The 22587-nt window shown below is 35.5% G+C and overlaps 8 protein-coding genes across 8 annotated transcripts; 6 read left to right on the forward strand and 2 right to left on the reverse strand.

Annotated features, from left to right (window-relative positions):
* Positions 1-306: 306 nt before the first annotated feature.
* On the forward strand, positions 307-1823 carry DFA_05601 (uncharacterized protein; the record flags this gene model as incomplete). The annotated part of the gene is made up of 2 exons (XM_004361262.1): positions 307-1371; positions 1455-1823. The coding sequence occupies 2 exons, from the start codon at positions 307-309 to the stop codon at positions 1821-1823; spliced, it is 1434 nt and encodes a 477-aa protein (XP_004361319.1).
* Positions 1824-2061: 238 nt separating this feature from the next.
* DFA_05602 (SET domain-containing protein) lies at positions 2062-3489 on the forward strand (the record flags this gene model as incomplete). Its single annotated transcript, XM_004361263.1, has 2 exons — positions 2062-3131; positions 3213-3489. 2 exons carry the CDS (start codon positions 2062-2064, stop codon positions 3487-3489), a joined length of 1347 nt encoding a protein of 448 aa, XP_004361320.1.
* A 189-nt stretch (positions 3490-3678) lies between these two features.
* DFA_05603 (pectin lyase-like family protein) lies at positions 3679-11114 on the reverse strand (the record flags this gene model as incomplete). The annotated part of the gene is made up of 7 exons (XM_004361264.1): positions 3679-5259; positions 5306-6746; positions 6795-8233; positions 8344-8494; positions 8664-8850; positions 10238-10670; positions 11061-11114. 7 exons carry the CDS (start codon positions 11112-11114, stop codon positions 3679-3681), a joined length of 5286 nt encoding a protein of 1761 aa, XP_004361321.1.
* A 357-nt stretch (positions 11115-11471) lies between these two features.
* DFA_05604 (RNA recognition motif-containing protein RRM) lies at positions 11472-12856 on the forward strand (the record flags this gene model as incomplete). The annotated part of the gene is made up of 2 exons (XM_004361265.1): positions 11472-12730; positions 12796-12856. 2 exons carry the CDS (start codon positions 11472-11474, stop codon positions 12854-12856), a joined length of 1320 nt encoding a protein of 439 aa, XP_004361322.1.
* Positions 12857-13186: 330 nt separating this feature from the next.
* On the forward strand, positions 13187-14656 carry DFA_05605 (uncharacterized protein; the record flags this gene model as incomplete). Its single annotated transcript, XM_004361266.1, has 1 exon — positions 13187-14656. One exon carries the CDS (start codon positions 13187-13189, stop codon positions 14654-14656), a length of 1470 nt encoding a protein of 489 aa, XP_004361323.1.
* A 210-nt stretch (positions 14657-14866) lies between these two features.
* DFA_05606 (TM2 domain containing protein) lies at positions 14867-15175 on the reverse strand (the record flags this gene model as incomplete). Its single annotated transcript, XM_004361267.1, has 1 exon — positions 14867-15175. The coding sequence occupies one exon, from the start codon at positions 15173-15175 to the stop codon at positions 14867-14869; it is 309 nt and encodes a 102-aa protein (XP_004361324.1).
* A 778-nt stretch (positions 15176-15953) lies between these two features.
* On the forward strand, positions 15954-20019 carry DFA_05607 (uncharacterized protein; the record flags this gene model as incomplete). Its single annotated transcript, XM_004361268.1, has 6 exons — positions 15954-15995; positions 16062-16171; positions 16421-16469; positions 16614-16994; positions 17188-17424; positions 18142-20019. The coding sequence occupies 6 exons, from the start codon at positions 15954-15956 to the stop codon at positions 20017-20019; spliced, it is 2697 nt and encodes an 898-aa protein (XP_004361325.1).
* A 644-nt stretch (positions 20020-20663) lies between these two features.
* DFA_05608 (uncharacterized protein) lies at positions 20664-22555 on the forward strand (the record flags this gene model as incomplete). Its single annotated transcript, XM_004361269.1, has 6 exons — positions 20664-20802; positions 20884-21100; positions 21205-21361; positions 21436-21741; positions 21803-22479; positions 22552-22555. 6 exons carry the CDS (start codon positions 20664-20666, stop codon positions 22553-22555), a joined length of 1500 nt encoding a protein of 499 aa, XP_004361326.1.
* Positions 22556-22587: the final 32 nt, after the last annotated feature.

Here is a 22587-nt window from a genome sequence, read left to right on the forward strand (position 1 = left end):
CACCTTTTTTATTTATTCATTCATTCATATATTTATATATCTTCTTTCTTTTTATTCTCTCTCTCTAATATTATTATTCACACAACACAACTATATAAAACTAAAAAAGTTATATAGATATTTTCTTCTTTTTCATTTTACGAAACAAATATAATATTATTTTTGTTTATTATTATTTATTTATTTATTTAATTTAATCCATCCTATCCTCACATATATATATAATATATAAACACAAGAATTAACTGTTAGTTTAAAAAAAAACTTTTAATAATAATAATAATAATATTAATACCCAAATACAATATGATTACTTGCGATAGTATTTCAATTTGTATCGAATCATTAAAGGATGGACCGACCGATATTTGTCCAACTCACAAAGTCAACTACAAGAAATGGTATATAGACTCGATTTATAATGGTCAGCAAAAGCCAAAGCCACAACATCACCACCAAAAATATCTCAACATCCAACAATTCACCAATTCACCAATCCTCAACAACCACAACAAGAAATATACATACACATCCGCCGAGTACTCCAAGGGTGACAAAAAAGATTCGAATAAGATTTATAGTCAAATGTCTCAACAATCGTCACCATCGCAAGACAGACATCACTTTAATCATCACCAGACCATTGTTCAACAAGAAACACTTTCTCGTGTCAATTCCAATGGTACTCTTAATCAACTATCACCCATGTCACCTATTCTCAGTTCAACGACTATTGTACCACCATCATCAACCAATATAACTCTCGACCCTTTATCCCCATCCTCTGTCATTGCATCCTCTCCAAAACCTCTTCAACATATTTATTGTATTCATGGTTATTTGGGAAATGCATCAGAGTTTGACACGATTGCACAGGAATTGTTGAAAAACGACCCGTACCGTGTCATCATATGTCCCGATCTTCCAGGTCGAAAGGGTAGCGATCGATTCGAATCGACCAGTCACTATTCCTGGAAGACCTATGCTCATGTGATCGAGTCAATCATTTCAGAAGAGTCTAGATGTGTTGCCTATGTCGATGTATTGGCCACTTCTGTCAGTGTTAATGTACCTCTTTACATGGTGTCACAAAACAACCGTCGTATCCGATCGATCATTAGCAATGGAGGTGGCTCCCAAATTTCACGTCAAACCGCCTGTAACCTCATCTCGTCGTTCCAAGCCATCTTTGGACCACATCAATCCTACGAAGATGCATGTAGAGTCTATCGAATGATTCATTCACACAATTATTATTTTGGTGATCTCTCTTCTACCGAATGGAACCGTTTCTATGAAACTAATATCATTAAAACTCCTACTGGTCAATATACAATTGATTTGGATCCAAGACTTCTTCATCTTGATATGGTAAATATTGTATATTTAATTTATTAGTAATAGTTTTTTCATTTTATATTTACACCAATCAATCAATCAAATTATAAATATAGGGAAAAGAATTTAGTTCATGGGATTTATTTAACAAAGCTATATCATCAGATTGTAAGATGTTGGTTTTAAGAGGAGAAAGTTCAAAATCATATTCACAACAAGACTATGAGGCTATGAAACTAAGAATGGCACACACTATCGAATTCCAAACACTCAAAGGTACTGGTGTATCTCCACTCTTAAAAATGGATCATATCAAACCGATCATTACATTTTTGAGTTGTCCTGATTCTCCTTCTTCTTCTTTTTTCTCATCGACCAACTTGAGTGGTTGTTGTGCACAAAAGAAGAACAGTGCTAGTAATAATAGTAGTAGTATTAGTCCACCTCATAAAATCATTCCATCACTTCGAGAGAATAAAATATAAACAATTATAAATATATACACAATATCACTACTTTATAGAACTTCATTGTTTTTTAGGTTAATATTAAATAAACATTCACACAATTTAAAATAAATGGATCTCTACTTTGTCCACCATATTTGGGAAATAATAGAAATATTTTTTTTTCGCTTGAATGACGACGAGGTGCACAAGACCTTCGTTCAGAAAACAGAGTGTTGAAGGAGGAGTACTTTATCTGTATTAGGGTGGTACCAAAATGGAAATACCTAGTTTAAATCTTAAAGGAAGTCCAATTGAAATCAAATATACAGAAAATGAAGGACGATATGTAGTGGCAAGTAGAGATCTAGAGGCTGGTGAAACGATCTTGTTGGCTCGATCGTACGTGTCAATCGCAAGCGACAATGTTAAAAAGAACGTTTGCAATCATTGTCTTCAGTATAGTCCGTCGACTCTGGTGGAACGATGTAGTGGATGTCGACAAGTCTATTGGTGTGACACGTATTGTTACCTCTCGAATCGTGATATACACAAACACTATGAATGCAAATACTTTAAAAACTTTAACAAGGATTATTTGAATCAACAATCAACTGCAACAACTTCTGCCACTTCGCAGTCTTCATCATCTACTTCATCATCTACTTCTTCTTCTCAACCACCTCTTGCATATAAATTCGATGATGATGATTGGACTGAAATTAGAATGTTGGTTGCTATTCTATCGAGATTTATAGCGATCAAGTATTTGGGTGTCGGTGAACTAAAGGCTGAAATGCCAACTATACAAGGCATGACACTCAACTTTGCAGACAGTACACTTCAAGACGTACTCAGTCTCGTCGAAAACAAGATCACAGAATCAAACAATAAGGCAGCATGCAAATTGATCAATTTGATTGAACGATATGTAACCCTTTTAATCAAAGATGTACATCAACCACAAGATCACACCAACAAGAAAAAAAGACAACAACAACAAGAGGAAAGTCAAGTACAACTACAACAACCCAAACTAAATGAACAACAACTTGATGAAATAATATCAATGATTAGACCAATAACGTGTAAGATTAGATGTAATCAATTTGGTATATGGTCAAAAAAGGATAAATGCTTGGGAGTGTCGGTCACACCTATCGCTAGTTATTTCAATCACTCTTGTTGTCCCAATATCGTTGATGTTCGTGGAACGACATTGTTGGAATTCAAAGCACTTCATTTCATTCCCAAAGGAAGTCAATTGTGTATAAGTTATTTGGATTTGGATCAAACTACTGATTCCAGACAAGACTATTTAATTTATTCATATTATTTCAAATGCGGGTATGTTAGCGACGTCGTTAATATTTCAACAACAATAATTATTATTCCTCACTTTACTCATCCTTTTTTTTATATATACAGATGTAAAAGATGTAATGATAAAGGAGATTCAATAGATAATTGGATTTCTCAATTCTATTGTCAAGGTACAAAAAAATGCTCTGGAACTTATTTCTTAGAGGATGAAGAAAGACAATTACATAAAGATATTTTGACAAAATCAAATGATAACACCTCTGCAACCACCACCGCTACTACTAACCAAACAAACAAAGTAAATCTTACCTGCAGTTATTGTTGGAAGAAACGACCATTTAAATTGGAAACATTATTAAATCCACCATCCAACCTTATTTAAATAAAATAGATTGGGCACCCACCCCTCCACTACAACACGTGTATAATGTCATCGATTGATTGTAAGATGATTCCAGTCATTCATCCGAATGATAATGTTATTATTAATTTTAATCAGTTTTATTTTTAATTTCAAAGGATATATTGTATGTAGGTATGAGTATGTATGAGTATGATAGTATTGTATGTTTTAAAGTGGTAATTCGATTGGCTTATCCTCTTGTTCTGAAGAGTTGGATGATGCCAATGGATCAGATCCGAAAAGTGAGATGAAATCTTGTTTTGGTTTGTCGGTAGATGATGGAGTAGATGGCTTGGCGGCAAATGAATCACCAAAGAGTGAGTCACTGTCAAATGAAGTCTTTTTGGCTGGTGTTGTAGAGGTGCCAAATGAGCTATCGGCAAACAAAGAGTCATAACCACCACCGGTGGTAGTAGTGGCGGAAGGTGAGGAGGTTGATGATGTACCAAAGACGTCGTCACTGAAAAAGTCCTTCTTTGGGGTGGAGGTGGAGGGAGTGGAAGCAGATGGCTCATCGGCTGCGAATACAGTGTTGTCTTCAAAATCAAAGAAGCTGGTCTTCTTGGCTGGCTTCTTTTCTTCTTCTGGTTTTGGTGCTGGTGATGCAACTGGGAAGGAACGGGTGATTTCAATGTGATCGACTTGACGTGACATGACACTCTTGGTTGGGAGTGACACTGACGAATCGTCAGCATCTTCTGGGGCAATCTCTTCCTCCTCTTCAGAGGATTGATCCTCTGGGGTTGGGATTGGGATCTTTTCAAAAGAGTTGTCTGATAAATCATCAGATGACTTGTCTTGGCTATTGGCAGTCTCTTCCAATGATGGAGTGGCAATGACAACTGGTTCGTCATCTTCTGGAATTGGTGGTGGGTTGGATGGAGTTTCTTCTTCATCGTCTTCAATTTCTGGGACGGTGACTTCTACCTCATCAACTTGTGGTACGACAACCTTTTCTTCTTCCTCTTCAACCTTGGCTACTTCTTCAACTTGTTCAACTTCGACCTTGGCAACTTCTTCAACTTGTTCAACCTTGGCTTGTTCAACTTGTTCTTCTTCTTCAGCCTTGGCTTCATCAACTGGTGGTACGACAACCTTTTCTTCTTCTTCTTCTTCTTCCTCTTGGTCATCTTCACCAACTGGTGGCACTACAACCTTTTCTTCTTCTTCCTCTTCAACTTGTTCAACCTTGACTGGTTCTGGCTCAGGAACATTATCATCTTGAGTTTCAGTCTTTTCTTGAGATACAGAGAATGATTTGGTTTCTTCGTCGGCAGCAACTTCCTTTACTTCCTCTTCTTCAACCTTGGTTGATGGAGTTGGTTCTTGTTCGATTTCTGGAACAGCAACAGTTTCCTTTTCTTCGTCACTTTCGAGTAAATCGTCAACATCGACATCATCGACATTGATATCGTCCAAATCTACATCACCATCCAAATCGATTTCATCTTCATCTTGTTCCTTTTCCTCTTGAACTGGTGTTGGAACAACAATCTCTTCCTTGACCTTTTCTTCCTCTTGGACTGGTTCTTCAACCTTTTTGATCTCTTCAACAACGACAACTGGTTCTTCAACCTTGTTTTCTTCTTCTTCCTCCTTTTCCAATTGTTCAAGTTCGGCGTTGATTTCCTTGTTTAACTCTTCATCATCAAAGTCAACATCGTCATCATCATCGTCGTCATCTTGGTCATCATTATCAACCTTGGTTGATGATGATAATGGATCGAAAGCAGCAACAACTGGTTCAACCTTTTTTGACAACAACTGGTTCTTCAACTTGAGCTGGAGTTTCAACCTTGGTTTCAGCAACAGTTTCTTCTTCAACTTCTTCCTCTTCTTCTTCGACCTCTTCTTCTTCTTCAACTTCTTCTTCTTCTTCTTCATCATCATTTTCCTTTTCTTCTTGTTTTGATTGAATGAATTCCATTGTAACACGTTTGATTACACCCTTGAAAGTTGACATGATATCATCGGTAGAGTAAGTTTCCTCTTCTTCAAATTCATCAGCAATACCAACGAAAACATCTTGCATCAAAGACTTGACTTCCTTGGTCATATCTACATTGTTGACAACCTGTTTGACAATGGTGGTGGTGGTGGCAGCTGGAGCAGCTTGAGCAACAACAACAGTTTCCTTTGCAATCTTTAATTGTTCTTCCAAAGATTTAATTTGTTGTTGAGAAGAGTTGACCTTGTCTTGAGCAGCGGTCTTGTCTTGTTCGGTTTCCTTGAGTTGTTCGACTAAGACCTCCTTTTCTTCAATGACTTGCTTCAACTTGGCGCCAGTTTCCTTGCTGCTTTCAACCAAACCACGTTCATAGGCCTTGACAACGTTGGTCTTTTCCAACTCGACCTCCTTGCTAAGAGTGTCGGCACGTTGTTGCAATTGTTCGACATCACGTTCGAGCAATGACTTGGCGGTGGCAGATTGACGCTTTTCAGTGTCGACTTGGAGACGAATCTCGGTGATATCGTCGTCCTTTTTGGCGAGCAAGAGGTTAAACTTGGTCTCTACGTCTTGCTTGGCTTGTTCGATCAAGGCGGCGAGGTTGCCCATCTCTTGACGTTCCTTTTCCAAAGTCTCCTTGGCTTGGGCGACTTCGAGGTTGAGAGCGGCGATCTTGTCGTCGTAACGCTTCTTGAGCTTGAGCAAGTCGATCTTGTGCTTCTTGGTGGCCTCCTCTTGAGCCTTTTCTTGTTGAGCTTGTTGGTCTTGGGCGTCCTTGAGCTCGTCCTCGAGGGTGCTGATTCTGTCGGCATCGGTCTTTCTAGAGGCACGTTCGCTGAGCAACATCTTGTTGAGGGCACGTACCTTGGCAGACTGTTCCTTTTCGGCTTGACGAGCAGTATCTTGGTCTTGGATCATCTTGGTGATCTCATCACGAGCACTGGCCAACTCTTCGTTGATGGTGTTGCTTTCACGCTTGGAGGCGTTGATTTGTGAGAGTGCACGAGTCAATGCGATTTGCTTGTCGGCCAACTCTTCCTCAATCTGTGACTTTTCCTTTTGCAATTGGATCACTTGTTTGCGAGCCTGTGCGACATTGTCGGAAAAGGCGTCGTTACGTGTCTCCAACATCTTGGTGTTTTCCTCTAAGAATACTTCATTCTTTTTGTGCAATTGGGCAATAGTCTCTTTCATGGTGGTGAGACGTTGATCCTTTTCAACATTGTCCTTGAGCAACTTTTCATTGTCATCGACAATCTTGTGTAATGTTTGTACCAACATGACACCGCTAATTGGAATATCACCTTGAATGATTGGGGTCTTGAGAGCTTCAAACTTGTTTGAAACTTCGTCCAACTTGGTGTTAAAAGTGACCAAGCTTGATTTGATTTCCTTTTTGAATTGACGTTCCTCTACTAATAATTGAACAGTCTCTGCGGTTGATGGACCGGCTGGAGCTGCAACTGGAGCTGGAGCTGGAGCTACGACTGGAGCAGGGGCTGGGGGTGGAGCTGGTTGTTGAACAATGATTGGTGGTGATGCAGCCATTGGAACAATAGCACCTGGGTTGTATGCACCTTGAAGTGCCAACATGTTGGTAGTTTGTGGACTCAAACCAAAAGCAGCAGCTGGAGTTGGCGAGTATGGTGATCCAAATTGATTAAATGGTGGTTGTTGTTGAACTCCACCAAATTGATTATTAAATCCATTATTACCATAATTGGCATTAAATGGTGTATTATTATTAAATTGACCATTATTAAAGTTACCATTATTATTATTGAATTGACCATTATTATTGAAACCATTATTGTTATTGTTGTTGTTAAATCCATTATTATTACCATTGTTGTTATTGTTGAAACCATTGTTATTATTGTTGTTACCATTGTTATTGTTGTTATAACCATTGTTGTTGTTATTGTTGTTATTGTTTTGGTTATTGTTATTGTTATTATTTTGGTTATTGTTTTGATTGTTGTTGTTTTGGTTATTATTTTGATTGTTGTTATTGTTGTTGTTGTTGTTGTTGTTGTTTTGATTGTTATTCTGATTACTATTGCTGCTCTTGCTATTATTATCAGAATAAGATTCAGAATCAGATGGAGAAGGTGAAGTTAGACCAGTAGCTCTACCCAACTTGGCCATACGTTGGATGACGGCAGCCTTGTCGTCCTTGACAGGTGATGGAGAACCTTCAAACAGAGTATTTGGAAGGTTTTGAGATGGTGGGATGCCAGACGAGCCAGACAATGATGGAAGTTGCGAGGCGGTGGTGGCAGATGGTTGGGCAGCACCAGCGGGAGCATCGGCCTTTTTGACACCGATAACCTCAACCTCAAAGATGAGGTTAGAGTTTGGTGGAATGGAAGAGTGTTGAGTCTTGCCATAGGCCAATTCAGATGGCACTACAATGACACGCTTGACACCCTTTTTCATATTCTGGACACCAACGTCCCAACCTTTGATGACTTTACCTTCACCTAGGACAAAACGAAAGGCAGCATCTGATGTAGTGTTGGTGTCAAACATGGATCCAACACGTTGGTTCGAGTCTAACCAACCGGTATATTTAATAGAGACACGGTCGCCGTTTCCAACTCCCTTGCCCTTGCCAGCAGCGGCCAAGTCTAGAGCAACGACCGATTGATAGTTGCCTGCAGCACACTTGGCAATAGCAATATGTGTAGCAAACTTGATAGATTCCTCTTTGCTATTGAATGACATTGACCAGTTGGTGCCTTGGTCTGTGAAATTACCATATAATTCATTGACCTAAAAGAAACAAAATAATAATAATAATAATATAGAGAGTCAATAACCATCATTCATTATTTCCATCTTCTCCAAATCAATGATTGAATCTATCTATCTATCTATCTTACAGAATAGTTAAAAGTCGATGTAACAGTGGCAGTTACAATTGAATTTCTGGTGGCGTCATAGATAAGTAATTGGAACTTTCCATTTGGACGGTATGTAACAAGGGCTGCTGAAAAACTACCAACCGTGACATACTTGTCTGCTGGTTGGTCGCTAATTATAAAAGAAAATAAAAGTAAGTAAAGAGTAAAACATTTTGAAAATATCTTCTTTTTTTTTTTTTCTCTTTCTCTATCTCTTTTCTTTGTGGTTTAAGAGACGCTGATAGATCTTTGAATATTCATAGATCTTCATTTATTATATTAATATATTTTCAACTTACTATTTATATAAATGAATGGGAGCACCCAAGATAATGTCTTGTTTGGTTGATGAGGACATTTGTTTGTTATTGCTATATGTCAATGATTGATTTCCTGCTAATTGGTTTGAATCTTTAAAGAGGGATCCGAGTTTCTGACTACTAGCGTTGTTTTTGTTGCTGTATTCGTCGTCGTCAGTTAACATAACTATACTACTACTGTTGTTGTTGTTGTTCTATCTGTGTGTACGTGTGGTATGTAAGATACTACTACTACTACTACTAACACTCCAATACAGATACTACTATATTATTATTATTATTATTATTACTGATTAAAATATATAATATTGAATGAATGAGTGTATATAATAATAATAACACTCTTCTTCTTCTTCTATTTGATAATACAAAAAAACTTTTAAATCTACAACAATATAAAACCCTGTCTAAAGAGAAAAGAGGAATAACTAAACTAACTAACTAACTAATTGTCCAACTACTTTGCAAAGAAGAAGATTTTAAGCAAAAAACTGTGTGTTTTGAAAAAATAAAAATAAAAAAAATGTTTTTAAAACAATCTATTGATATTCTATCCTTTTGATTCTAAGGAACAGAGAGAGAGACACAGTGTTGTCTTAAGATATATTTATATAAAAAAAAAAAACAATGTGAGAAAACATTGCTATGAAGAATATATATATATATTCTCTATTCACTAAAATGAAGATAAATTTTTCTTTAATAAATAAGTTCCACCAGGAACATTCAAACGAAAAGTGTGATTCCTCAGAGCTCTGTCCTGACGCAAAAAATCTCTGTCCTTTGAAGAAACTCACTTTTTCGGCATCTCTGACAAACATTTTTTTTGATGTCCTCAACTCTGGATGGGATATTCCAATTAGATTAGGTTGGTATTGTTGTTTAAAAAAGATTGATTTCCTCATAACTTTATGAGGTAAGTTTTATTATATATTGTAGAGTCGACACTTTGGTGAGTGTAAAGAGGGGGTGGGTCGTTGTTCTTGTTGCGTGGTGGATCCCTGGGAATCTTTTGTTTTTTGGTTTTAGTATTTTGTTGGTTGGTTTGGTTGGTTTGGTAATCATGATCCTGGAAAATGGTAATATATTATATTGTGGTATTAATGAACTGTATCTATATATATTCCAATTGGATGGATAGAGCGGTGGGATATAGTAAAGGATAGATAGATGGGATAGGTTCTTTGTGGTTTTTTTTTTTTAATCAGGATCCTATGATGATTTGGTAGGTGTAGTAGGTAGAATGAATAAATTTATCAATCAATCAATATGATCACATTCCAATCGAGAAAAGGGGATAGAAAATAGGAAAAAGGTAGAAAGGTAGAAAGGAGATATCGATCGACCGGCAGATATAAAGAAAGAAAGAGTATGGGAAATAATAATAATGAATGATATATACTTGATAAATAATTAAAAGATAGATTAAAAGAAAATCACATACCATCGTCGTCTACAAGAGTGGTGGAATGATTGATTGATTGATTGATCGATACATTTGAAAATGTATTATTTATATATGGATATGAGTGGAAGAAGAATGTATTAGTTACTTGTCTTTTCAATCTTGATTATAACTCTTATCTTACCATCAGAAATGATAGCGAAACTACTGAGTTTAAACATTGCCGAACTTATATTAATCTTGCTAGTGATGGTTGGTACACCAGAGGATGGCGATGATTGGCATGAGGTTGAAGAGGCAGTTGAAATGGATGGCATAGATGTCGAAGATGAGTTGTTCAAAAATGCAGATGATGATGCAGTATATATGTTGGGTGTTGAAGTGGTGGTGGAGGAAGAAGAAGAAGAAGAAGAAGATGATACAGAAAACTTATTATACAATGAAGAAGAGGATAAAGATGCAATCCTACTGCTGCTACTATTTATGCTATTTTTCATACTGCTACGTGCCATGTTGACACATGAGCTAATCGATCTATTCATCATCTTGTTGAAGTGACTCTTTGTTAAACTATTTAACAACTAAAATGATCAAAACTATAAACCAAAGTAATAAGTAATGAAATCTGCAAGGGTGATCAACAAGCGAAACAACAAAAAAAAACGAAAAAAAAAAAACAAAAAATTGGTCTTTGTACTATTAAATAAGTAATATTTACAAAATATTAATATTGATAAAATCCATTTGATCTAAAGGTTAACTTTATTAATAATGGACATTATTGTTGTCCAACATCTAAAAAAATAAGAAAAAATTAATTTACTTACCAGAGTTAGACTAGTTTGCAGTCGGATTGGCCAAAGCAACTTTGTAATTTTGGATCTATCTACAGTATTGATGATGAGAATTACAACCAAAAGAAATAGATAAAGGTGACCTATTTTTGATATTATTTGTATACAAGTCTATACTTGAGGACCCAATATTGACGTGTAACTCTTCTTGTTGTATAGTCTTTGAAACATCTTCCTGTGTGTTGGGATCGATCATCTTCTTTGAATGTAACACTGAGGATGATGTGACATTATTCAATACTTTATCAAATTGCCAAGTTTGATATTAATATTAAGTTCGATGTTAAACTTGTCTAATTGATGTCTATAATGTAGAATGAAAAAAATAAAAAAAATCAAGTAAATATTGCAGAGTGTGAACATACTCCATCTTTTGTTGTCGACACGCAACTTTAATTTAATTTCATTTCTTTTCTTTTCTTTGTTTATTTATTTATTTATTTGTTTATCGTTAACGAGCAGCAGTAGCAGTAGTAGTAGTATTAGTATATTGGATCATTATTATCGTTGATTGATGACAATGAGAAGATGGGAGATACTATAAAAGATGAAGAAAACACACCAATGAGGGAAGGTTCAAATAGCCCACCAAACAACAACAATAATAATAATAACAAGAGAGATGAATCACCAAATAGAAGTTTAAGTAGAGGAAGGGGAGACACTGCTGCTAGTGGTAGATCACCTAGTCGAAGCAGAAGTCCCCGTGGAGGAGGTAGATCACCAAGTCGCACTCCAAGTCCCCGACGTAATAGATCACCTTCTCCATCACCACTTGGACGTGGTGGCAACAGACCAAGAAGCAACAGCAGAAGTAGAAGTCCATTATACAAGCGACGAAATAGATCACCATCTCCCATGTCACGAGGAGGAGGAGGAGGTGGTGGAAGAGGTGGTAGAGGTAGATCACCATCACCAATGCGAAGAGGTGGAAGAGGTAGATCACCATCACCAATGAGAAGATCGCCAGTTCGTGGTAGAGGAAATAGATCACCTTCACCAATGCGTGGATATAGAGGATTCAGAGGTGGATCTCCACCAAGAGGTGGAAATGGAGGTGGTGGTAGAGGTAGATCCCCTCCAAGAGGTGGAAATGGAGGTGGTAGAGGTAGATCTCCATCACCAAGAGGAGGTGGATATAGAGGTGGAAATGGAGGTGGAGGAGGTAGATCTCCATCACCTAGAGGTGGATATAGAAGAGGTGGAGGATCACCTCCAAGAGGTGGAAGAGGAGGAGGAGGAGGAGCTAGATCACCATCACCAATGCGTAGATCACCTATTCGTGGACCTCCAAGAGGTGGTAGATCACCTTCACCAATGTCACGTGGACGTTCACCAATTAGAAATCGATCACCATCACCATCAGGAGCAAGAAATGGAGAAAATAGTAATGGGCAAGCGATGGATAAATCAAGATCTCGATCAAGAGAGTTTAGTTTATCACCTTTAAGAGTCGATCGATTGACACCCAACGTTTCAAAGGAGAATCTAATAGAGATATTTTCAACATTTGGAAAGGTCAAAGACGTGGAAATTATGTACGATCGAAAGAGCAACCAACCCACTGGCATTGCCTATGTAACATTTTTCATCAAAGACGAAAGAAATCGTGCTAAAAAGTATTTAGACGGTGGAGAAATTGATGGCACCGTCGTAGGTGTTAGATTCTTGAAACATTTTAGTAATAATAATTATAGAGGAGGTAGAGGAGGTGGTGGAAAAATGGATAATTATAATAGAGGTGGAGGTAGAAATAGAAGACCATATTCACCTCCAAGAGGTGCAAGGTATGATATCAAACAGAATATTATTTATTTATTTATTTATTAATTATTATTTATTTTTATTGTAGACGTTATTCATCACCACAAAGAGGTGGAGATCATAGAAGAAGAAGATCTCCAAGTAGATAAATTAAAAACAAACTTTACAAAAACAAAAACAAAACAAAAAGCAAAACAAATAATATAAATTAAAATTCGAATTAAAGGATAATAATAATAATCATCATCTTTAAAACAATCATCATCAAACAACAATACCTGCCTACCATTATTAATAATCATTTAAAAAATACAAAATTGTATTCAATATCCAAATAAACAATAATCAATCTTTTCATTTTTTGTTTACTCAAAATATATATATAATAATAATTATTTATTTATTTATGTTGGTTTTTGAAAGTGGATATCACTTTTAAAAAAAAAAGAGAGATATTTCATTGTCATTTAATGAAAGAGATGAACAAAGAATTACCAATATTATTACAATCTAAAATTATAAACTTGTTTGTAAAAGGAATAAATCAAGATGAGGAGGAAGAAGAAGATGTGTTGGCAGATATTGTACTAGTATCAAAGAAATGGATGGAGATTGTTAAAAAGATCAATAATGTATTGACAGCATTCGAACCATTTGTACATAGATTGAAGGAGATTAAAGAGATTATGGATAATCCTTTTCTATTAAACAATAGATTCCCTCTTTACGAAACTACCTATTGTAATGATACAATGTCAGAACAAGAAATGGATCAAGAGAATGTAGATTATGCTCAAAACAACAAAGAATGGTTTATATCTGTCTTTTGCAAACAGATCGAGGAGATTCGATTGGGATCGAGTCAATTCAAGTTTGACGAGTTGTTGGTCAAGCAGAGTCTACCCAATCTACGTATCATACGTGTCGAGAGTTATCTGACAGAGTTGCCTCTACCACTATTGACTCAACTTGACAAACTCAGAATCTCATTCAAAGGACATACACTGTACATGATTACTCAAACATTTGGTGCATGTAAACAACTAAAGAAACTATCAACCAAGATTGCCTATGACAATATAGATTTGAAAAGATTATTCTCAAGTTTTCCAAAGACACTTGATAATCTTAGATTGGATATTGTACCAGAGTTTGGTATAGTTGATAATGGCAGTGGTGGAGGTGGCGGTGGTGATTACTATCCTTTTGAATTGTTACCAAGTAGTTTGAAAACACTCAATATTGTTCATAGGGAGCCATTACACAGTCAACCATTTATAGAGTATCTTGCAAAGAGTAATGTAGAGTATATCAAACACTCTTTTCAAGTTGGCAGGTATCCATCAGTTTTGAAGGATCTTTCTAGAACCAAGTTGAAAAGGGTTAGTCTTATGCTAAGTGGTAAAAGAGTACCTGTTCAGTACACTGGTGCTGGTTCCAGTCAAAGACCAATCATACCACCAACAGTAACAGAGTTGTATGTAAGAGAAGATTTTACAGCTGATTGGTTTAATAGTATTTTTGTCAATAGTCAAATGCCAAATTTAAAGACACTTGCCTTTATACCATACCCTTCACATCAACCACAACAAGACGTAGATGGTTATAACGAAGAGGAAGAAGATGAGGGATTGGTATTATTTACAATACTGATGACATTCCTCAACCAAAACAAGACAATAGAGAAAATTACATTTGATTTCCGACATGCTTGGGAATATTTAAATGATCAAATCAAATCCAACGAATCACAATTATTACAGTACATGGCATCGAGTCTATCCATTAAACAAATCATATTTGATAATGTTGGTACAAAATATAAACCATTTAGTGGGAAATTGGTACATCCATGGATTGCTACAAATGGATTCAATGGATTGGTATTTATCAATACAAATAATTATCATTGTGATCCATCACTACAAAATTTAATAAATGATTATTAACATAGACTTGATATAAAAGAGTGAGAGAGTGGTTTTTCACCACCCCCCCAAATAAATATATATTTGTTGTATTATAAGATGACTATTAATTATTATTATTATTATTATTATTAAATCCTAATTCAAAAGGTTTTATACAAGCTAATTTGTTATGCATAACAGGTTGGTCAATCAATTTTTGTTTTTGGAAAATGATTGGTTGAAGTTTGTTTAGTTAGGACCTGGTGGTGGAGCATATGGTTGGGGTGGGACATAACCTGGAGGTGGATAGTTTGGATCATATGCTTGGGGAGGGTATCCTCCTTGTGGTGGTGGGGCATATCCTTGTGGAGGTGGAGCATATCCTTGTGGTGGTGGGGCATATCCTTGTGGTGGATATCCTTGTGGAGGGTATCCTTGTGGTGGTGGTGCGGCATAGCCTTGTTGTGGAGAAACAACGACTACTGATGGAGCACCTCCTTGAACAATGACAGTTGGCTTATTTCGCGCCTCGAACTTAGTGTTCCAATCGTCTACCATACCCTATGAAAAAAAGGTTGGATTGTATAAATAAGCATTATATTTTTATATTTATGAATATAGAAGTATTATTGTTACTTACAGGGATAAGACAGATATCCACTAACCAACCAATTCCAAATATACCTAGTTAGATTGGAACCAATGAATGGGATGGAAAAAAAATTAGTTTTAGCTAAGAAGTAAAAAAATCATGATATTTTTTAATCATTGATCCATATCTACCGAATGTAAAGAGATATAGTATACCCATGCATATACTATCCAAATAAAATCTGTGCACCCCAAGGAATCCTAGGAAGAACCAAAGAACATAAGCAACTCCTACACTTTTCATCTTCTACTTTATAGGGTATCGATATTAAACTACTTTTTGTTTTTTTTCAGCTGAACCTAATAAAAAGTTATTTTTAAACAAATAATAGAGTGAAGCTAAATAAATGAATGAAAGAATGAACAACTGAGGATGGTAAGAGGAGTTGAAAAAAATAACCAAAACCACCATCTATTTAATATTAAAAAGCAATGAATAAAATCACACTCACAGATACCCCCCACACCATCACTTCCACCCTTATATCTCACGTGGTGTTAGATTTATTGGAATCCAATGAATGGGCGCGAAAAAGAAATCAAAGGAAAGCGGCCACGTCTGCATCGAAACAAAAAATATCTATGCCCGACATACAGACAGATACTGGTTCCGAATGTAAAGAGATATAGTATATAAAATCTTTGACCCCATCGGAATCCTAGGAAGAACCAAAGAACATAAGCAATGGCAACTCCTACACTTCGTTTATCTTTCAATACTTTTAAAGTATTGAATTACAAATAACCTAAGACTCGATTGGTAATCAAAGGCTATACTATAATATTATTGTAGTATTCACAGATCTGTGATCAAGCGAATCATCATTTTCAATCTTGTTTCAATAAAATCAAAAGATATACCTGTGGTTCATTCATTGCAATGAATAAATATCCAGAGTCATTGTATTAGCTTTGAAAACAACTATCAAAAGAATGACATGGTTTTATCCCAAACCAGCCTTTCCCAAAAGTTTTAAAAAATTAAAAAAATCTCCTCAAAAAAAAAAAAAAAAAAAGATCGAAGTCATATTATTATTACTCATACAATCAAGAAGAAGTACTTATAAAGTGTATATTACAGCAAACTAAAACACAAAGAAAGAGAGTAGTGTGAGATAGAGAAGGAGAGAGAGAGAGTGTGTGTATATATAGAGGATCAATTAATCAAATCATCATCATGGAGGATAGTTTTATTAAGAAGGTAATTATGATAGTAGTAAAAAGGATACAGAGATACGAGTAGACATTCTGTCTGTCATACTACTCTCTACCTTACAAGATCTAATATTCCTATTGTTCTTTGTCCTTTTTCTTCTTTTCTTTTTCTTTTCCTTATCTTTTTTAGATCCCTGGTGAAGAGATTGAAAGGAAAGCTTATACAAGTAAGCATTCAGATGAAGGACCGGTAACAGGTCATTTCTATATAACAAACTATCGCATATCGTTTAATCCACAACAAACTAAAAGAGTAGAGGAGATTGTACACTTGCCATTGGCTACAGTACACAAATTTGAAAGAATATCAACCAAAAAAGACAAGATTATAGAGATATCGTGCAAAGATGCAAGACAATACAAGTTCTACTTTAGTAGCGATGACTTGGCCGAAGAGTTTGAAAAGAACTTTACTCGATTCTATCCCCTCACCAATGAAAAGTGTTTTGCATTCTTTAATCAACAAAGATTCCTTGATACAAAAGGTTGGAAGATTTATGATCCTATTCAAGTATGTTAAAAAATATATAAAGAGCAATGGAGGGTGGAAGGGTAGATTCGAAATTCCCTTCGTTTCTTCCTTCTTCCATTCTCTCTCCTCTCTCCTCTTTTTGACCTAATAATTTTACATAGATATTAATTTTTGATATCTCTTTCTTTTTTTTTTCTTTTCTTACTCGTTTTACTCGTTTTTTTTACTTTAGGAATTTAAAAGATTAGGTATAATACAAATTAATAATCAACAACCACAACAAAATATTAAAACCAATCAATGGACAGTAACAATGATCAATTCAGATTATGAATTGTGTGAAACTTATCCAAAGATATTGGCGGTACCATATGGATCAAATGAAATATTGACAAAGGTTGCCAACTTTAGAACGAGTTGTCGATTGCCTGTACTCAGTTGGAGACACAAGACTAAAAACTCGGTCATTGTAAGATCGTCGCAACCAAAAGTTGGAGTGTCACGAATGAATTGTCCAGAGGACGAGAAGTTGATCAAGATGATCATCGAGTGCAGTGGAAATCGGTCATTGGTGGTGATGGATGCGAGACCCAAGGTCAATGCCGTGGCAAATCACGCCAAGGGTGCTGGCTATGAAAATATACATCGCTACGAAAACACTGGTCTCGAGTTTTTGGGTATTGGCAATATTCACACAATGCGCGATTCATATAAAAAGTTGCGAGACAGTTTGATTGACACGAGCGACCATATACACCTACACTCCAACATTGAAAGCTCGCGGTGGCTTGACCACATCTTGTTGTTGATCGAATCGTCGGTGCGTATCGCCGAGCTGATCGATTTGAATCGGTCGGTACTGGTACACTGCTCGGATGGCTGGGACCGCACGAGTCAGCTGACCGCTCTGAGCATGTTGTTGCTCGACCCATACTACCGCAGCTTTGAAGGGTTCATGGTACTCATTGAAAAGGAGTGGTTGAGCTTTGGTCACATGTTTTGGAAGCGTAATCATGGCAAAGCGTCCGACGAACGATCACCCATCTTTACACAGTTTCTCGATTGTGTTTGGCAGATTACCAACCAGTTCCCACGACACTTTGAGTTTAATGAAATGTTTCTACTAGATATTGTAGACGCGTTGCACAGCTGCCAGTTTGGCACGTTCCTCTTTGACTATGAAAAGGAGCGTCATGCCAAGGCTGCCCCTCAAACACCCTCATTTTGGTCGTATGCCGAGGTCAACCGTCTCCAATACATCAACCCATTCTACGTGCCCGAAGACCAATCCCTCTACCCTGTCACAGACATTCGTCTCATTCGGCTGTGGGAGGGGTTCTTTTGTCGTGGCGCCAGCGGCAGTCTCATTAGCAACGAGCGAAACGAAGCTGTCGTCGAGTACCACCTTCGCAACCAAAAGGCCATAAAGTCGCTCTCCAACGACCTCAAAAAACTATCAGAGGAAAAGATCATATCCGATCAACGAAACTCTGATCACCTCAAAGAGATGGAGCGTATTCACAAAACCATCGAAGATTTAAATCATCGCATCGAAATTAAAACACATATTTGTGATTCTCGGGAATTGGAACTTTTACAATTAAGAAAAGAAAAGGATAAATTATTGGATCAAATTGAAAAATCAAAACATAGAAAAGAAAATGGACAAGATGGACAAGATGAAAAATATGGAGAAGATTTAAATCTTGAAAGTAATGATGATGATAAAAATATAATAGATTATAGTTTAAAATCTATGCAAAAAAAGATTACTGGATTAGAATATGAACAATCGATTTTAAAACATTCACAAAATAATCTAAAGAGTGATAATGATAAATTACAACAAACCATTATCGAACTAGAGTACAAGTTGCGTGACAAGGACCGAGTGATTAGTGACTTGAATATAATGGCCCAACACAAAAGAGAAAAGAGTAAAGATCAGAAAAGAATGTTGGATGAAAAACAAAAATACATTCAAGAACAGGAAAAGGTTACACTTGTCATTAGAGAACAAAGAGATAAATTGGAAACATCATTACAAGAATTAAAATTAACCATCTCTAATAATAGTGGTAGCAATAGTGGTAGTAATAGTAATAATAGTAGTAATAATAATTCAGGTAGTAATATAGGTATTAATCAGCTACCAACGACAACAACAACGACAACAACAGCAATAACAATTTCACAAACTATGAGTCAAAACAATAGTCCAACAAATACTTTGAATGGAGATCCATCAAGTTTGGATCAAGACAATAATAACAACAATAGTAATAGTAATAGTAATAGTAATAATAGTAAAAGTTCAATCTTAAACTTTATTAAAGATTTTGCCAACAATCCATATAGTAGAACCACCAATAACACCAATAACAACAATAATAACAATAACAATAACAACAACACTGTAAATAATAATCAAAGCAACAACAACAACAACAATAATCAAAATAGTAATAATAATTTAAATAGTACTAAAAAGGTTAAAGATCAACATCCAAAACATTCAAACAAGCCACATCACAATCATCATCAATCACCACCCACTAGCCAAGATAACCCAATTTTCAAAATTCGTGGACTTGCTTTGGGAGGAAGAGATATATCAGATGTTTCAACCATTATTAGACAAAGATCACTTAGAACATCTGGAACTCAAAACGATAGTTTTGATGATAGTAATAATTTCAAAGCAATCGAGATTATCGATGATTATACTTCTGATAAAAGACAACAACAACAACCACAAGTGGCTCAACAAACCAAACCAATCATTTCACCACCATCATCATCTTCTTTGGACTCAATTGCATTGCAATGTAGTGGATGTGCCAAGACATTGACTAAAAATGAACCACATTTCAAAAGAAAGAATGACAAGGTTCATTGTGATGCTTGTGAAAAGGAGTATCAATCGCTAAAGATGAGAAACCGGAAATGTACAAGTTGTGAAAAAATACTCGAACAAAACGGAACACGAGTCATTTGTGGACAATTGTATTGTCCAACTTGTATTAGTAAAATTATTCAAGGTATTGATGATCTTGGTTTTTAAAACAAAATTAATCATAACATTAAAAATATTTTTAATCATTCCACTCCTTTTTTTTTCTATATATATTATTTAAATAATAATTTAATTCTATTCGGTAAATAAATAAAATTGTTATTATTACTATTTAAAAAAATACAGCAATCTCATTGAATACATCCTAAGAATTGATACACCCTAAATCAAAAACTGGTAAAAGGAAAAATCTCAATGTAACCGAGACTCTCTCCTTGACTAAAAAAAGTAAAGGGGAGAATTTTCGATCAAGTTTTTTCCTTTGTCCGTGAGACTAACGGGGTGGTGAGCCCATAGCAAAGGGTCATGTTCGCTTCTTCCATCATATTTATATAAATTCATACTACTTATTTTAAATTCTCTTAAAATTTTATACCCCCAACACACATCATCATCAAAGTTGTGTGATCACACTCATACCCTAACCCTATTTTACTTTATTCATTCATTATTAGTAGATGTAATAACCCCGTATATTGTGTAGCATAAACAACAAATACAAAGAATCAATAGAGACAAAAAACAACATCAAAACACATTCTTTATATCTATATCTATATATATATCCTTTTTTCATCTACATTACATTCATACATATAATATAATATAAATATAATATAAATATAAATATAATGTCATTATTATCAGATATAGATTTAGAAAATACGCATTATGGTAACAAAGATGATAAAGATAATGTACCACTTTTAAGAAGTCAAGATAATTCAGGTACAGCGGGCTATGGATCACTTCCTCGTTCACCGTCATCGGGTTATTACAAACGACCCCCACTCACAATGGGGCAAAAGTTGTCGTATGGGCTCGGCGAAGGTGGCCTCTCTATCTTTCAAGTCATCAAGGGGTTCTTTTTGAACTCATTTTTATTGTCGGTGGCTCAATTGCCTCCCATGTACACGGCACTCATTCTATTCACAAGCAAAGGTGTAGACGCCTTTTCAGATATCTTTGTTGGTAGTCTCTCTGATAAAACTGTTAGTCGTTGGGGAAGAAGAAGAGTTTGGATTCTATTTGGTGCCCTACCACTTTCAATACTTTATTGTGCTTTATGGTAAATAGAATAGAAAATAATAATATCTTAAAATTATAATTATATTATTAGACGGGAGTATTAATCCTTTTCTTTTCTTTTTTCTTTTTTTTTTTTTGATTTAGGTATGTTCCAAATACAGAAGAAACATGGGCAAAAGTATTATATTATCAAGTGGTAGTCATCTTTTTAAGTATAGCATATACATGTGTTGCCATTCCATACAGTGCAATGAATGCAGAGATATCAGATGATTATGATGAAAGAACTTCATTGGCTGGTGTAATTATCAAAACACACAAAGATTCTATAGGATCAAAACAAAAAACTAACATTACCAATTTATATATCTATAGATGAGAATGATATCATTAATGTTGGGTGGAGTTATATCATCATTTGCACATTCACTTTTAATTAAATCATTCAAGAAAGATGTTGGTGGACAAGAAGTGATTGAATATCAAAAAGGTTATTTACTAAGTGGTGGTATTTGGGGATTTATCATGATGATCCCATTGGCAATCACCTTTTTCGGTACAAGAAACATTAGACAACAAACTACAAAGTCAGAGAGTCACGTACCATTTTTCAAAGGTTTGGTGGTTATGCTTTCAAATAGAGCTTTTGTTACTGTTACTTTATTATATTTCTTTTGTCAAGTATGAAACAAAACACAAAACAAAAGTTTATTTAAACAAAATATTAATCTTTTCTTTTTAGATTGCAGTACAATTTGTTCAAAATAATTTATTATTATATTGTACCTATGTTGGAGATGCCGAAGATGAATTTCCTTATATATTGGGAACACTCCAAGTATCAGTGGCCGTATTCATTGTCATTTGGGGCAAGATTTCTACAAAGATTGGTAAAAAGACTGTATACTATATTGGTGGTGCCTTTTTGATGGCTGCATTTATATCACTCTATTTTATTCCAAAAGGATCAAAGTATGCTTTGTGGGGTGTTGCTGCATTTGGAGGAATCGGTGTGGCTGTCGCCTTTCTCATCCCAATGTCCATGTTGCCCGATGTCGTAGAGTTGGACGAATTAAAGACTGGAGAGCGTCGTGAAGGTATCTTTTACAGTCTCTTCCTCTTTTTTCAAAAGATGGGGTTGTCGGTTGGCTTGGCTGGATCTAATTTAATCCTCAATTTCTCTGGCTATGAGGCACCCGAAGAGATTAGCAAGGATGGTCTCAGCACTGAAATCATAGACAACAACTATGAAAGTGATAGTGTCATCTTGGCCCTTAGATTGTTGGTCAGTGCCGTCCCAGCAGTCATTGTATTGTTTAGTTTTGTCGCAATCTTTTTCTATCCAATCACAAAAGAATCACACAACGAAACAAGAGAACTTTTGAAACGAAAACGTGAAGGTGCTTCTGTTATTGTCGAGTAATCAAATAATAATAATTATAATAATTATAATAGTTGCCTTTTGTATCAATCTTCTAATTTTTTTTTTAGATAAAAAAAAATAATTAAATCTTTTCATTTATATAA

The sequence above is a fragment of the Cavenderia fasciculata genome (genome assembly GCF_000203815.1).
Source record: "Cavenderia fasciculata unplaced genomic scaffold Scf_Dfasci-G-o-80e12.f1-5, whole genome shotgun sequence".
NCBI lineage: Eukaryota > Evosea > Eumycetozoa > Acytosteliales > Cavenderiaceae > Cavenderia > Cavenderia fasciculata.